This window comes from Silurus aristotelis, assembly GCF_946808225.1.
Source record: "Silurus aristotelis genome assembly, chromosome: 5".
NCBI lineage: Eukaryota > Metazoa > Chordata > Actinopteri > Siluriformes > Siluridae > Silurus > Silurus aristotelis.
The window spans coordinates 11,487,570-11,503,910 of NC_139578.1; the positions used below are offsets into that span (position 1 = coordinate 11,487,570).

Below are 16,341 nucleotides of genomic sequence, written 5' to 3' on the forward strand. Positions count from 1 at the left end.
ACAGACACATAAGAGGGGATTATATATTATATTATATTATATTATATTATATTATATTATATTATATTATATTATATTATATTATATTATATTATATACTGTATATCTGTTCATAATTAATATTTATAGTCTATTATATCAAGTTTAATTTTCGCAATTTATTGAGCATGCTTTGTGCAATGCATTTTATTTCTTACCTGTTAAAAACAACTGTTAGGAGCAGTTTGTTCAACCATTCATTCATTCATTCATTTATTCAGATTGCAAAGGAATATTTGGCGAATAATTTAAACTATAACTGTAAACACCAACAAAGAGTTAAAATAATCAGATGATGCTCAGTGTGCACTTTAACATAAAGTCATAGTAAAATCATGAGCAAAGTGGAATCATACTTTAATGAGCAGAACTTGCAAGAAAGAATTCATCTAACAGGTGTTCATAAGAGAAAGTCCAGTATTTACACATTTAAACTATTTTTGACATTATTTGCTTGACCACATTATATCATCTATGTAATCCTGATCAGATTTGTTGTACATATGTTTAATGACACCACTAAGAATATGCATAAATTAAAAAAACTAAATTCAAGCCTCAATCTCTATCTCAATATAATTTCTTAAATGTTGATAAAAAACATTACCCTACATTAATAGCTGACAATTCAGTATGACTTTGTGATGTCCACTGTAACAATCAAAAGATTTGGTCCATTTATGGGTTTTAAATCCAAAAATGTCATTCATTTAATCTGGCTCAGAGATTTGAAACATGTAGTACAGAACAGTATCAAGAGTACTTTCACAAAGTAAAATTCACTAAGGCTAGTGTTAGGCGCAAACAATAAAATTACATGAAATAGATTTTAATAAAAATGCTCCTTCAAAAGTTTAAAAAAAGTAATAAATATGTGAAACAAGGCTAAGGTGTTTTTTCACATTAGCTATGACCTTGTGGGTGCTACATTGCAACAGTAAAGCAACCATGTCTCAGGTAGGATAAGAAGGCTAAATAAAAACAAATAATAAAAAAATATTTTTTTTCTTTCAGCAGAGTACAGCAGAGAAATAGTGTTTCCCAGTTCCTCTTTTTTCCTCAATTCATTAGGGACAGACATTCATTCACCCATCATTCACCATTTACAGACGAGGAATGTACTAATACAAGACAGTTAATTTCCTTGTCCTACCATCTGCTGTAAATATTTTTTTTTTATCTGTGCATGTTTATGTCCATTTCTAAGTCCTGGCACAATTTGGTTAAACTTTTGTTACACCACCGCTTGCCATATCAGAAACAGCTTTATCACCAGCACCAGGAATCCAGTGGTAACACTCAGTGGCATTCTTGTTCTGTGGCTTAGATGTGCACCGAGTGCAGTAGATGATACCCAGTGCCACCATCACGACAATGAATATGCAAAGTGGTACCAACAATCCAACCAGCAGCCAGCTGCTGCCCTGACTCTGCTCAATGCTGCTGGTATTCTTATCTTCCTGAGTCGATAGATATGCTTGTGTAAAGGTTTGTAATTCATTGTAAGAGGTTGTAGATTCATAATCATGGCTGCCGTTATCAAGAAGGTTCTCATCATCTGTGTCAGTAGTGTAAGGGCTGTGTGTTTTTATTTTCTCATTGTCTGGCTCGCTTGGGATAGAACTGAACCACATCCATTTCCAAGCACCACCTGCTACAGTTGTGGTAGGAAACACTGTGAATTCTGTGGTACTCTCTTCCTCATAATATTCTGACAATGTTGAAGTGGTGGAAGATAAAAAGGTATCCATAGCAACTGTTTGCTGATCTGCATTATCCGTTTCAGTTTCAGTAATCATACTAGTAGGGCTTTCAGTTGGTAAGGTTACCTCCTGGTTTGCACCATCAGGCCACAGCAGGTCAGTGGGGACCATCTCCACGTTAGAAGTATCAGTAAGCCAATCCAGAGATTCATTTTCCTTTGGCTTGTAGTAATCAGGGTCATGGTTTTCTTCCATACGATTAGTAAAATCTGTGATTAAGAGAATGGATGGTACTGTGGAAGATTGCTGCTTATAAATGGGTTTGCATGAATAAAAGTCATTTTGGAGATCAAAACCCTCTTCACAGTAGCATTCGAATCCCCCAAAAGAATTTATGCACATTTGCTCACAGTTTCCCTCAACTTGACATTCATCAATATCTAAGCATTGACTTGGATTCTCTGGAAGGGCTGCAAAGCCATGGTGACAATGACATATGTAAGAACCAATTACATTTTCACAATCATGTTCACATGGATCCGCCATACACTCATCTACATCCTCACAAGTTCCAACTTCGTCAGCTTTATAGCCTTCACGACAGCGACACTCAAAGGTGCCTGGTGCATTTACACAGATCTGTTCACATGGACTCTGCAAGCACTCATTGACATCCAGACAGCCTTGCTCATCTGGTGCCAACATGTAGCCCTCAGGACAGGCACAGCGATAACTGTCCATTACTGCCAGACATTCATACTCACAAGGAGATTCATGACAGGGGTCAGTCTGAAAGCAACTTATGCTATCTTCAGCCAAGATGAAGCCTTCCTTACAATCACAGTAGTAGTGGGTGTCATCTTCTATGCAGTAGTGGTCACAGCCACCATTATCCCTTTCACACCATCTTGTCTTTGGAATATCAGAGCAGAAAGGAGGATCTATGTTCCAACCTATAGTCTTATCCTCTCTATGAGTACACAGTACTGTTTGATCACCTTTGGTTAGGCAAGGTACAGTAGCAATAGTCCCAAATGGAATGTGAGTCAAAAGAGAGGTAACAAGGTCAAATGGGGTTGTGTACAGTGCATTTCCATAGCCTTCATTTGAAATAGCTTGACACATGCCAGAGAAAGTGTACCTGCACAAGTAGCCATCTACAGGGATTGAGCAAGATCCATCTTTCCACTTGAAGTTGTCTGGGCTATTTTTCTCAGAAGGACTGTAGCCTATGCCCACACAACGTTGAGCCATACAAGTGCTTGGAGAGTCCTCCTGCAGCCAGTTAGTGTACTGTGTATTTTGCTCACCGGTAATCCAGGAGAAGCCCCGCATTGGATTGCTGGCAGCACACTTACGGGGCTGCCTTTGCAAGCCAATCCACAAAAACAAATGCCTACTTTCCATTAGCATTTGATTAGAGAAAAGAGTCTCAATCAAGTTTACATCCTCTGAACTCTTGATAGTGACAAGGTTGCCACCCTGTGTCTTGCAGCTGCGCCAGGCATTGAGGAAGGTCTTGCGCTGAAGGTAGATTACTATACAGCTGCTCTCATTGCAGATGGCATCTTGCTCCTGCAGCTCCTGAGTCTGCATGCTGGAGATATACAGCAGTACAGACAGAAGAATCACGTAAAGCACTGTAGAGCCCATTATTCCAAAAACTTATTTTTTCTCTTTCAGTTCTCCTCTTTGTCACCTTTTCTTGTTTATTTTTAATAGGTATCTACATTTAACCAGCCCTGCTTGATTAAAGGATTCTGCCTAATTCCCTCTTAGCCCTCCGATCGTTCTCCAGTCCAATGAGGTTTTGTGCCTGGACTGAGGACTTGCAGTCTGTCCTCGGAATTTCAACAGAGGGGGGAGATTTAGAGGCAGTAGCAATGGAAGAGTTGCAAAAAAAGAATTGTATGTTTTCAGAGGAGGGAGGGATGGGTGGAGAGATTTGTGTGTGAGCATGTGTGTGTGTGTGTGTGTGTGTGTGTGTGTGTGTGTGTGTGTGTGTGTGTGTGTGTGTGTGTGTGTGTGTGTGTGTGTGTTGGGAATCTGGGGGAGGTGTAGCAGTTCCCCTCTTTCTCAACATGCACCGTATGTTTCTCATAAGTGCACTTATGGAAATGGTTTGGGATCTCGCTGCTACCCTCTATCTATACTCTGCTGATACAGTTGTTCTCTCCACTTGGATCTCGGTGCAAATTTACATTTACTACTCACCACCACTGCAGTGATCTGTCTTTAGTGAAAAATAGTGTGTGCATATGATTAAGACAAAGAACAGTGCTCATGCCAAAAATCCATCTCATCTAGTTTTCTTTTACTTGGTGAGTTTTCTTCACAGCCGCTTTAATTCTGTTTATTTCTAATCCAGTCATCAAACAGCAGGTGATTCCACACAATAATATGAACAGGGTACCATGGGAAGATTGTATATAGCATTCCTGCACAACAGTATTAAACTGTCACATGCACAAATGTAACAGATACCATTAAGACGCACTACAGCAGTGTTTGCTATCTGAGAAAACGGAATTATCGTTGGTTCTTTAGTTTAAAATGGGGTCCAGATTAAAAAAATAATAATAAATTTTATATATACAGTATATAATATTTGTAGAAAAATGGCTGGCATTGATTAAAATAAATGGCTGGAATTGATTAAAATAACATTAGTTTACCATTGTACTGTAAAGCTAATATCTAACAGGACAAAGCAAATGGATAGTATTTTATTGGCTTTCAGATGTTCAACAGTATTAACCAATCAAGACACATTTCTGTTTGAGGCAGCTAAATATTAACAATATTCAGTTTTTATATTAACCCTATATAATATTTGTCTTTGCTTAAGCATGAGGTCAAATGCCTGTAATGAACTAATGTCCCATTCTAGTATTTATTCACGCTTAATGTATTATGCGTTAATGTGATTATGACCAGATTTTAAACTAGGACCATGATGGGAAAAATCTGAAAGTGATTGAGTAATTGAATGACTTTCAATCTATAGATTTAATGCTAAAAAAAATATCCTAGGCTATTGTATGTGCATCCGAGTGTATGTTGACTTTTGTTGTACTTCTTGATGCTTGGCAGCAGTGTTGTAAAACGTGACACAGTACTGACCTTGCTCTGCATCCCCTTGTGTGTAGTAATAAAAACAATGGCTTTGTTTACACTCAGCAGACAAACGCGTTCCTGCTGATTGCACAGATTTTGAAGCAAATACTTTTATAATATTTTATTTCATACTTGAAAGGTTTCTTTCTATTACAAATTAAAAAATCTTTCAAGTATCAAAACCTTCTCAAATAATGTAATGTTTGAAATTATCTAGCATTGTGCATTTTTATAAAAAAACCAGTCTGACAGAAACAACTCGACATACTCTTTTTCTTTTTCCCATGGCAAAGACCATACCATTGGGTCTGTAGCTGTGACATTAAGTCAGCTTAAAGAATCTAGAGAGCATACTTTCACCATACATGCATATTATTTTGTTTTCTGGAATCTCTTGGTATGTATTATTCACATACTTAGTCATTCATCTTGTTAGAAATGAAGTCATTCGCTATCCTCTGACTCATACAAATTAGCCATGTCTGCCAAAGTCTTTTTTAAGTTTATTTTTCTAAAAATAAAAAAAAAGATGTTTAAGGCTTTCGATAGTTTTGATTTGGCCCTTATTTATCAAATGTTTTACTCAGACTAAATACTGTACAACAAACTGTTTACAGTTATCTTAAGGCAGTTCCTGAAGCAAAAAAAGCTCATTATTCTGTAATGCCTCTTTGAAGAGACACTTCTCAAAGGACCAAAGTATCTGACAGGCCTTGGTTTTTAAAGCAAAAAGGGATTTTGCCAAAGCCAAACAAGATCACTTTTCTGGATGATTATTCACCTTAAATGTAAACCAGAATTTGAAAAAGCTCAATATTTGTCAATCAAAGAATCTTGCGGATCTGCAGTTAAATATTTCAGCATTCTCTCCAAAAAAAAAAAAAAAAATGCTTTTAAGAAAACCAGACAAGGAACTAATATTATTAAAATAGTAGTTCCTTGTCTGGTTTTGTCTTGTCTCAATTTTTATTTTCTTTTTTTTTGAGAGAGAGAATGCTGAAATATTTAACTGCAGATCTGCAACATTTGATTCTGTGTTTAATAAAAAAAAATAAAAAAAAAACTGTATTGAGGGATTGTGTATGATTATATATATATATATATATATATATATATATATATATATATATATATATATATATATATATATATATATATATATACATATATATATATATATATATATATACATATATATATATATATATATATATATATATATATATATATATATATATATATATATATATATCAGTCATCGTGAGAGAGAGAGAGAGAGAGAGAGAGAGAAAGAAAGAAAGAAAGAAAGAAAGAAAGAAAGAAAGAAAGAAAGAAAGAAAGAAAGAAAGAAAGAAAGAAAGAAAGAAAGAAAGAAAGAAAGAAAGAAAGACACCAGATGTGGCAACATTGCTAACAGTAAATTCTTAGCAGACAGAAATTTGTCACTAAAGCCTTAGCAGTGTCAATGGACATGATGACTATTTTGTGAGCCAAGCAACAGAAAGAAGACACAGAGGCAAATAAAATCAGCTTAAACCGCTTCATATTAATAAACAGCTCTTCTATTTTACTGACAAAAGAGACAGCAGGATGAAATGGAAATATCACTGCCAAAAGCAAATGTGCATGTTTCACATCCCATGTCCTTTATGCTTTAGTGATTCATTTCTCTGTTTATTAGTCATATTTATTTACTTTAGCTGAGAAAGCATAGTTTTTAGGTGTTTTCCATAATACCAGAGCAATGGTTATATGTCATAAGACTCTTTCAGGCTTTAAAACAATGTCAATTGTTAAAGTGTAAGTAATGTTTAGTGTTATTTCCCCTGACTCACTCTGCCTTAGCTCATGTGTTTGCAATCATGTTTTCTTGCTTTTTATCTTGCTTTGCTTACTGGACCTAATATTTTGGACTTTGTCTTTAAACTCTTGTTCGCTAATCTCCCATTATTATTTGTTAGATTGCCTTTGAATTAGTTTGCCTTGTTTTAATAAACAATTCAAAAACTGCTGTTAAATTAGTCTCTGTCTCTGTGACATGGCAGTCCTAATGGATAAAACAATTGCCTAATCCTAATTGATGTTTATAATTAAACACAAATAAATTCAAGATTAATAGCTGAATTGAGCCCTAACATTTCCCAACAAAAATAATATATTAAAAAATTTATATATATTATATATTATAGGTGACCAATTGTGTAATTACAAATTATTAATAAAATTCAATTAATAAGGATTGATCTTTTTAAATAAGATGCTTGCTAAGTTTTGCTCAGAACTTCTAAAGTTTATTACCATCATTTAAATTACACTATGGAGTTAATAAAGTTGCGTCCTTAAGTTGACCTCCTTGTAACATTGTCGACAAACAATACTGAAATTATTCTCTTTCCTAAATCTCCTTATTATCTCAGCATCAACATGGTTTGTATTAAGAAAGGAATAATTAAAAATAAGTTTACATTTATGGGAGGCTGACATTTTCTAATGTGCTGTTTAATACGACCATTTACAGTATTCCAAAAGCAGCCAGCAGAGATACAATGCTGTTTAGACTTGACCACCACAGACTTTAGGCAGGCATCCCACTAGGATTTGTTTAAAGCCATTAGACAGCAGAAAATATTAGCTTTTCAAGACAGATTTTCCCCAAATCAGCTGGAGCTTGTGACAACAAAGGCTGCCTAATGTTAAAGCTTTCCTATATGGCTTGGCTTGTCTACACATACGCTCCTAAACTGTATTTTATTGCTTATTCTGGACTGCAAAATGCAGTAAGTAATAACAGAAGGCTACAACTACATACAGACTTATTGTTATATATGGAAATTCGATTAAACATTAAATTTTGGTTGAGGAAATAGGACTGATATAATGCCCTGATAAACAGAAATTAATCAAAAGTCTTTAAAATACCACTCTGGATACATATTGAGGAGAACAGTCAGTTTTGAGTGTCTTTTTTCTGTATTCTCTAACTGTCTGGCTTTTAAATTATCTGTATGTGTGCTGGAGTTAACCCTTCCTTATCATAGCCCCATCCAGGAGATGTGCTATGTGACGTGTCTGTCTCACTGTCCTTACTTCCCTTCCCTAATGATTATAGCGGATGTGTCTGTTTCGCCTTTCAAAGATACTGGCTTTAGTGCTCTATATCACTTTTTTTCACAGGAGAACAATAGTTTTTTCCTTGAGCTGGTTCAGGTCATGCATTTCTCTTTTTCTGCCATGCATGTAAATTAAAAGATGACTCAACTTATAATGTGATATTTTACTGGGTGTGATGGCATTTAAAATATCTCTATAAATAACTAGCAAATTTTATGAATTTTGCAATATTTATGATGGGCATTGTTTCGTTTCCATTATTGTCTGATTTTCTTTTACTGTTTAAGTGACTCAATTTATTCATCTCACGAAAACCAGCACTGTGACTAGTGTGCAAATGCTTGAGTAAGCCTTGTCTTTTTAGATGTATGCATAAAATCAAATGACCCTGAAAACCTCTCAGAAAATGTTAAAGCCTGGGATTTTTTAGTTGTGCCTCTGGGAAACCCGGTAAAGTTCTATATAAACCCTTATGTGAGATTTTTGTCCTGTTAGAAAGATATTTCACAATGCCAAGAACTTTGAATTATCCATTGATGCTTTAAAGAGCCCTTATTTTGGATTCTTCACTTATCTGTCTGCTGGAAAGTTAAAGGGGTCTATGAGGGACTCTATAACACAGTTTTCCTGTCAGAATAATTCAGTTTCATTAGGCTAAGAACTAATGAAGCCTTAAAGAACTATTAATGAATTCTTTCTCTCCTTAAAGTATAAGTTGAAGGGGTTTACATTGTTATTTGGCAAGCATTCTAAACATATAGGTTATACTGTACATTATGAAATTCTTATATTGCATTTAAAAAACAGATTGTTGGTTTGTAGTTTGGTGTGTGGTATGTGGTGGTGTATACAGAGTTGAGTTACACATGAGTAGTAAGAAATGATCATATCATATCAATTTTATAGATGAAAATACAATACAAAAAATACATTTTAATAGCATTTAAATGTTTTGATGAAAATACAGACTTAAGTGCGATCTTGAAAGTTAGATGTGTGTAAGATGTTAATTGCAGTTAGATGCAATATTATGTCCACTTCAAATGCTTGTGTAATGAGGTCTAAATTTAATGCATAGCTATAATATTATGCATTGTTTAATATTAAAAAAATGTCTCAGTAGGGGTATTGGCATTGGGGAAAAGTTAGTTAACTTAGTTAAACTATTTACTATATTTTCACACAAGAAAAAGATGGAGAAGAAGAAAAAGAAAAAGAAAAAAGGATCCTATCTCTCCTGTGATTGGGTTTAACCTACAAGATAAACCCAAATTCTCCTTGGTACTACTGACACTTAAATAGGATAAACCATGACTCCTACAAATCAAGGTTATGCCTTCCTCCACATGGACTGGTAGACTTCTTTAGCAGTAAGCTTTGTATTTAGCATGTCTTTATCAAACAAACCCATAAAAATGAACTGAAACTCATCAGACCCCTTTATAACACTTCAGCATTTATCAAGGCCAGACATAAACAGTGAGAAAATGCAAAGAATACATTTCATTTAGTAACATTCTTCTTCTTTGTCATTGCACACAAGATAGGAATTTTGTTGTGTGGAAACCAAACAAATAGCTGTGCATAAGTAAGATACCATCACATGTGAGAAACGGTCTTCTGGTATTTGTTGTGGCTGATCACCTGGTAGCAGGTTTTTTGTTGTAACTATATCAGTTAAATAAGTGTTAAAGTTAAAATATAGATAAACCCTCTGTTCCACCATTTCCCATACCTTAACAAAGCTTTTCACAGCAGAAAATGTAGCAAGGAACTAACAAAAATCTATGTAAATAAAAGAAATGTCTCGTGAGAGAAATTCTTGGCACATCATCCAAATTACATCATTAGCAGAACAAGCAGAGTATGGTTTGTTTAAATTTAGTTTCAAAAGTAAAAAAAAAAAAGAGAGAGACTGATAAAAACATATAAATAGGCTTTTATCAGGCATCATTACTTATGATTACTGGCAATTAGCCACACTGTAAGAGGTTTAGAAAAATGCTAATAAAAACAAGCATGAAATCTTGCGGATGTTGTTAAAGCACCAAACATGGAGAACACACTCACTAATCTTTTTTGCGTGGGTATTAGTGAGTACTTTGGCATTGTTGTTATTTCCTGATTAATAATGAAGACATATATTCAATTGTTGCCTTATAAAGAAAATATCTATCTTTATCATGGACAGGATCAGATTAGTAAGCATGACTCATTAGTCTGGGAAAAGAAGAGCGTTTTGCCTCATGGTCCTCAGTAAAACTTCACACACTCTTAATACAATCCAGAATGGCATCTTGCCTTTAGCAGATGAATGTATTCGCATGTATTTTATGTTAAAATTGCATCGACTGATGATCACCTTTATCAATAGTTTAACTTTATGAAACTTTATGGAAACTGGGCAATTCAGCATGCTACATGAATGTATTTTAGTAATATTTTCCATACTTTTTTTTGTTCCAAGCCGGAATCCATTAGTGTATAATAAATTCAAGAAGGCTATCACTGTTGACCTTACATGCATCTGAATTTTGGTGGCTAGCTTGAACCACCTCTGTATTAGTCGTTATCCTTCCCCTTGATAGTCAAAGCTGAATTTTTATCATCTCGTTGCCAGCATGTGAAGGCTATGCCTTTCTGCCTGCAGTTCTGAAGAAGGAAGAAGCAAATTACAATTTACATAATTAACCTAATTGCATTGGCCTGTCTGATATTTATTTCTTTATTTTGTTCTTTTTTTATATCCAACAATAAGCAAGAGCACCTCTGGCTCTAACAACCCGGCCAATCCTGCTGGGAACAAAATATGTCAGATCGCCATAATCTGTTAAACAGAAATCACTCCACATTAATGCAGTAGGATTTATTATATTATTCTTAAAGCCTGGAAAAAGCTAACACCCTTGGATAGGACTTAATAGGAGTAGATTCCAGCAACGTTCTTGCTTTAAACAAGACACCCATAATACATCTGCTTTGCCCAACCTGGTACCATTTATCAAGTGTTTAAACTGTTCAAACAAAAGTCTCAAAGGAAAACACTCTTGGAGAAAGAATATGTAAATCTAATTAGAAATCACAGCCAATGGCATTTCATTAGTCCACACCCAAAAAAGTCTAGACTGAAACACGTCTGAAATTTCCTACTGAAGTTTAGCGGTTTAGTAGGAACGACCCGTGACACCCCCCTTTTAAATCTAGTCAGGGAACTCCTCCCTGCTTGCCTTTTCTATAGCAGAGTGAGATAGCGTGGATGTGAGGTAGAGAGGTAGACGTGTCAGCTCATAACAAGGGTGATATTGTGCAGAGCAGCTGGCTGTTCCAGCAGGTCACTGGTTTAGCTATCATACTGTGAGAGCAGAAGAAGTAAGTGCTCCTACTGGGGGTGAATGGTGCTATTGTTTCAGCTGAGGTGCAATCCAATATCTACAGTGCTTCCCCTAAACTTCTCTTTCCTCATTTCCCCCTTTATGTATCACTTTAAACATACCTTTATGATCAGCAAACCATCCCACTTTAGCACACAGCATAGAAAAAAACTCTAGTACATTAGGAATACCTTCCAGAATGTCTTTATAAATTGTACTCTCAGCTTGAGTATAAACTTTCCCCTGTTGTACTTTTCTGTTTGTTAATCTGCCAGGAATTTTTCAGTGTTTGGAGTACTTGCTTACACAGCACTATTACCCCCTGGGCTACTGCAACTTCAATGCTGAAAAAAAAAAGACCTTAGGCAAAGACAAAACATAATGTCAGTCCATATGGGACTGTTAGTCATTTCATGTATGCCTCTTTAATTATACTGAAGGTTTCTTTGGTTTGTTTTGATAAAAAAAAAGCATGTACAACATTTTGCTGATTCAATTAAGGCTGAATTTCAATGTAAGACAATAGCAGTGGAAAGAATGCAGGAGATCTCAAGTAGTGTTATTACATCTGTGTGGAAGTTACATGGTTTTACATTAGTTCATCTCCATAAGAACAAGAATAAAAAATTTAGACTAAATTGTAAACTCAGACTGAAAGTTTTTACTGTGTAAGAAATCTTTATTTATGTAGAAACCTCTTCCCTTTAGCAGCATCTCTATACGATAAAAGTTTTATCGTATAGAAAAATATTTTTCAATTTATTTGTAAAATCTTTTATATAAATAAATTTTTTATAAATCCTTTTTTGCCCAGTTTTTGAACATTTTCGGAAATATATTTTTAAATCATTGAAAAATTTATTTTGCCCATATATTTTAATCCAAGAAAATACATTCACATGTACATTCACAGAAAATCTTTATTTTATGTCTAAAACATGTACATTTACAGTAACACATTCCACAAATCAAGCAAGGAAAAGTTTATATATATATATATATATTTTATTTTATTTTATTTTATTTTTTATTTGATACTTTGACTTCATTCTCATTCTACTTTAAGGTTAAAAATGTATTTTCTTGATTATGAAATATATTGTTGATTTAAAAAATATATTTCATGAGCATTACAGCATACAACATATACTTAACATATATTTAAAATATATTTTGGTCAAAAATATATTTTTTTTTTATATGGGTGTACTACTACCAGATAAAACAATATAAATGTTCACAAACACTTTCACCAGTTTTTGTATAGCTCCTCTTTTAATACAATTGTGTTATTACTGACATGTCTTACTTTCAAATAGTGTTCCAGCTATTTCATGATGGTTGGAATTAGAAACGAGCTACAGAGGAATGTAAACAGTTATGTTCAGCATCCAAACAGAACTTGTAATAAAAGTGTCTTCTCTGTCAAATTCATGTGGTGACCTAAAGTAGCATCCTTCGTGTTAACATCTGGATCAGATTAGTGCTCATGTCCTGGGTCACACAGCTGACCTGAAGGCTAAGTGATTCACAGAAAACAATAAACTACTTAAAACGAGAAATTTCCCCACTGTGGGACGAATAAAGGTATATCTTATCTTAAATGAAAATATTGTACAGTTCATAAAAGCCCACAATCAATATTCATTTATATTCTATACAAGCAAATCTATTTCTTCTCATGAAAAGCATAACCAATTTTAAATATGAGAAAGGATAAAATGTGCTAGACTAAACTTCACTAAAACGAGAAGGTTTTATGAATGCAAATGTATAAAATTCAATCTAATTACAAATGCATGCATTTGCATTGCTAAATAGAGCAATTACTAAAAAATATTTAACAGTTTGAGTAGTTCTTCTTCTAATTAGAGACAATTAGAATAATTCTTTATTACCACATTATCTGTGTAAAGCAGTTTTAAGACAATATCCATATACATTGTAGCTTAAGTGTAAAGCTAAATATATATTATTACAAAATCATTCTTTAGTTATTATTACGTGTGAGAGGTTTTAATGTTCACACCCTTGAATGACATGGCCACACCTTAATAAAACAACCATCACATCATTTAAGTAATGTTATCTATAAGAGGCAATTATAAATGATCATGTTTTAAGGTCCTGACATAGACAATAATAAATTTAAATAAAATATAGCTCATACTTCCCACTGTCACAATTCATTACACATAATGCATAAAGATAGCGGCAGCGTGAGCCAAAACCATCACATGATTTAAATTTAAAGGTCTATTTTCCCCCTCGACAATCCTTTAATATCACAAATAGAAGATGACAAGTAATAAAAGAGAGAGCAAAGATTGCGGAGTTACCTCATATGCATAGCTGTCCGGTGATCCAACATTAGCTTGAAGAAAAACTATAAGATGAGAGAGGATTTCAGTGCATTGGGATATTACACAGAACACTTATATTATATTTTATACCTTTAGATAATGTGTACAAATAGAGCACTGTGATTGGAAAATTGAGATTTTATGACAGTGTAAAAAATAATGGGAGCATCATGGAAGTGGAATGAGAGCCAAGAGCAAATATGTGAATTATTAATTCCTTTACACCAATGAATGCCTTTTTAAACACCATTAGAAAGCAATCTGATTAAATGTGTTGTATCCATCAGTCATGCATGCATCAATAACTGTACATGCTCACACATTAAGCTAAATTAAAGCATGCCAGTAGCATTAGCTATGCTGAAGCCCCTAGGCAAGAATGTGTGTATATGGTGCCTATAGTGAAAACTCTCTGGTATTCATGATGGTTTATCCTTTTTAACAACAAATGTAGTTTTCTTCGGTGAACCCCAGTGCTTAAACCTAGGGTTGATATTCATAGCAGCTAAATTAAACAATATGCACTTGAGAACGGGAAACATATCTATTACATGTTTCAATATTTTAAAAAAATGGCTTGTACAAATGGTACCCTGTTCGATGTTGTATAACACATCCGGTTTTAAATATAAGAAAATTCACCGGGAATTTCAAGGTTTCACAGGGAATTCAAAGTTAACTAAAAATAAAGATTACACATCAGCACTGAGCTTTTGCTTTAGGTTAAAAGTAATGTTGATTAAAAGTGAGTATATTGGTTGAACTGCATATCAGATGGTAAATGGGTTAGACGATAGAAATCTTCTCTGTCTTTCATGAAAATAATACATAAAAATAAAAGTCTATATTCAGCATGTTTTATTTTGTTGTTAAATACTAAAGCCTAAAATGGATTTTTTATTTTGTAAAATGAGGAACAATAACACAGAAAGAAAAAAAAAAAACATCAAAACACCAATAAATGGTAATGGGCTGGAGTTGATTTCTTTCTACTTTGTCTGTAAATGTATGTATCCTATTATTAACAGCCAAGAGCACATGGTTCTTGTGTGCATTGTGGCAAATTTTATTACACCTTCTTCTTCGAGACACCTACATAATTTTATCAGAAGTGACTGAAGTGGTGAAAGACCTGAATGAGGTAGAATGTACACATACACAGTGACACAAATTACTTAATCTTAAGTGTCATGTTATTTGAACAAATATGGCAGATAATAGTTTTGCTTAAAAATAATAATAATAATTACAAATACTGTGGTCTGTCTGTGTGTAAGTTTCTGTATGTATGTATTTGTTTTATGACTATGCTAAACTGTGTGCTATAAGACTCATTCATAATAATACAAATACGTATACTGATGAGCAGTAGAAATATTTAGTAATATTACTATATTCTATACCAGGGCCAGACCATCAGGGGAATTCCCCTAGACCCCTACTGTGGTGCAGATCATTTAACAAATTACCTGCTTTTAACATTTAAGTGGACACATAACTCCCCATTTTTCCTGCTATTGACTTTAGTAGGTTTATTTATTCTTCCTTTTTTTGGTAATTAATAACAATACAGCCAGCTTCATATCTTCTAATAAATGTTTCACTAATGAGTGTGTCATTTAAGGTCATCAAGAGTAAAAGTATGTTGTCTTTCCCACCACCCCTTTTTTCGATTCTTGACTTTATGCATTGCATTAAAAGACAATACAACAGCTGGACAAATGCCAGGGTTACACAGTGATGCATGGGAGGTCTAACACACACAAACTACACACTTTCTCTCACCCATATACAGACATACACAAGCCAACACATTAACGCTCTAACGCTTTAACGCTCTTTTTTTATGCACGCCAGACTGATAACACTTTATAAATCATTGACTCATTACTGACACATTTTCTTCCAGACACACACACACATACACACACACACATGCTCTTTCACACAATTTTCTTTCACCCTTACATACACAGTGTCACTGGGAGAAGTGTTAACACAATGAAGTTTACACAATGTGTGGGCAGACCCCGGGTGGTTAGTTTTACTGGTCAGAAGGAGGTAGTTTACTGCGCAGTAGAGGATGCAAAGGAACCTACTTTTAGACTAAATTCTCCTTTTTGACTCTTGGAAAAAGATTTCAACCATTTGTGTTGAAATTAAGGGCTAATAGCAATAATTAACAAGGAAAGCTGAAATGAGTCAAGTAGATTTTACTAGCTACAAGCAGTTTTATAACAACTTCAAATTCAAATAACAGAAAAGTAATATAGGTTCCAACTATAACATTATTTGAGGCAATTACAAAGCTCTCACATAGCTAGCCAGTTAACAATAGTCCTTTATTATATAAAATATTTTTGGTTTTTCTGGGCCATACTCAGACTTATCCACGCATACTGAAGCTGAATTTGTGTAAATCAGTATTCAACCCTCATGCATATCAACATACAATTTAAACACTGCTCACCACATGCGCATGTGGGGTCGAAGGGGCTTTGCCAAAAACAGAGGCATGACACAATTATGACCTTGAAATCAATCTTGTGTGATTATTTCTGCATAGTCTGTTTGAAATTCATTTTGCACTTAAATTCATTAGCCTGAAATTCTAAAAACATTCAGCATGAAGTAATG

The 16,341-nt window shown here is 34.1% G+C and overlaps 1 protein-coding gene across 1 annotated transcript; it reads right to left on the reverse strand.

Annotated features, from left to right (window-relative positions):
- Positions 1 to 379: 379 nt before the first annotated feature.
- On the reverse strand, positions 380 to 3,622 carry cd248a (CD248 molecule, endosialin a). The gene has a single exon (XM_083540774.1). It carries the CDS (start codon positions 3,393 to 3,395, stop codon positions 1,263 to 1,265), a length of 2,133 nt encoding a protein of 710 aa, XP_083396900.1. The 5' UTR covers positions 3,396 to 3,622; the 3' UTR covers positions 380 to 1,262.
- Between the last annotated feature and the right edge of the window lie 12,719 nt (positions 3,623 to 16,341).

Coding starts and splice junctions, on each gene's coding strand:
- cd248a (XM_083540774.1), bottom strand. CDS start 3,395: ATGGGCTCTACAGTGCTTTACGTGATTCTTCTGTCTGTACTGCTGTAT.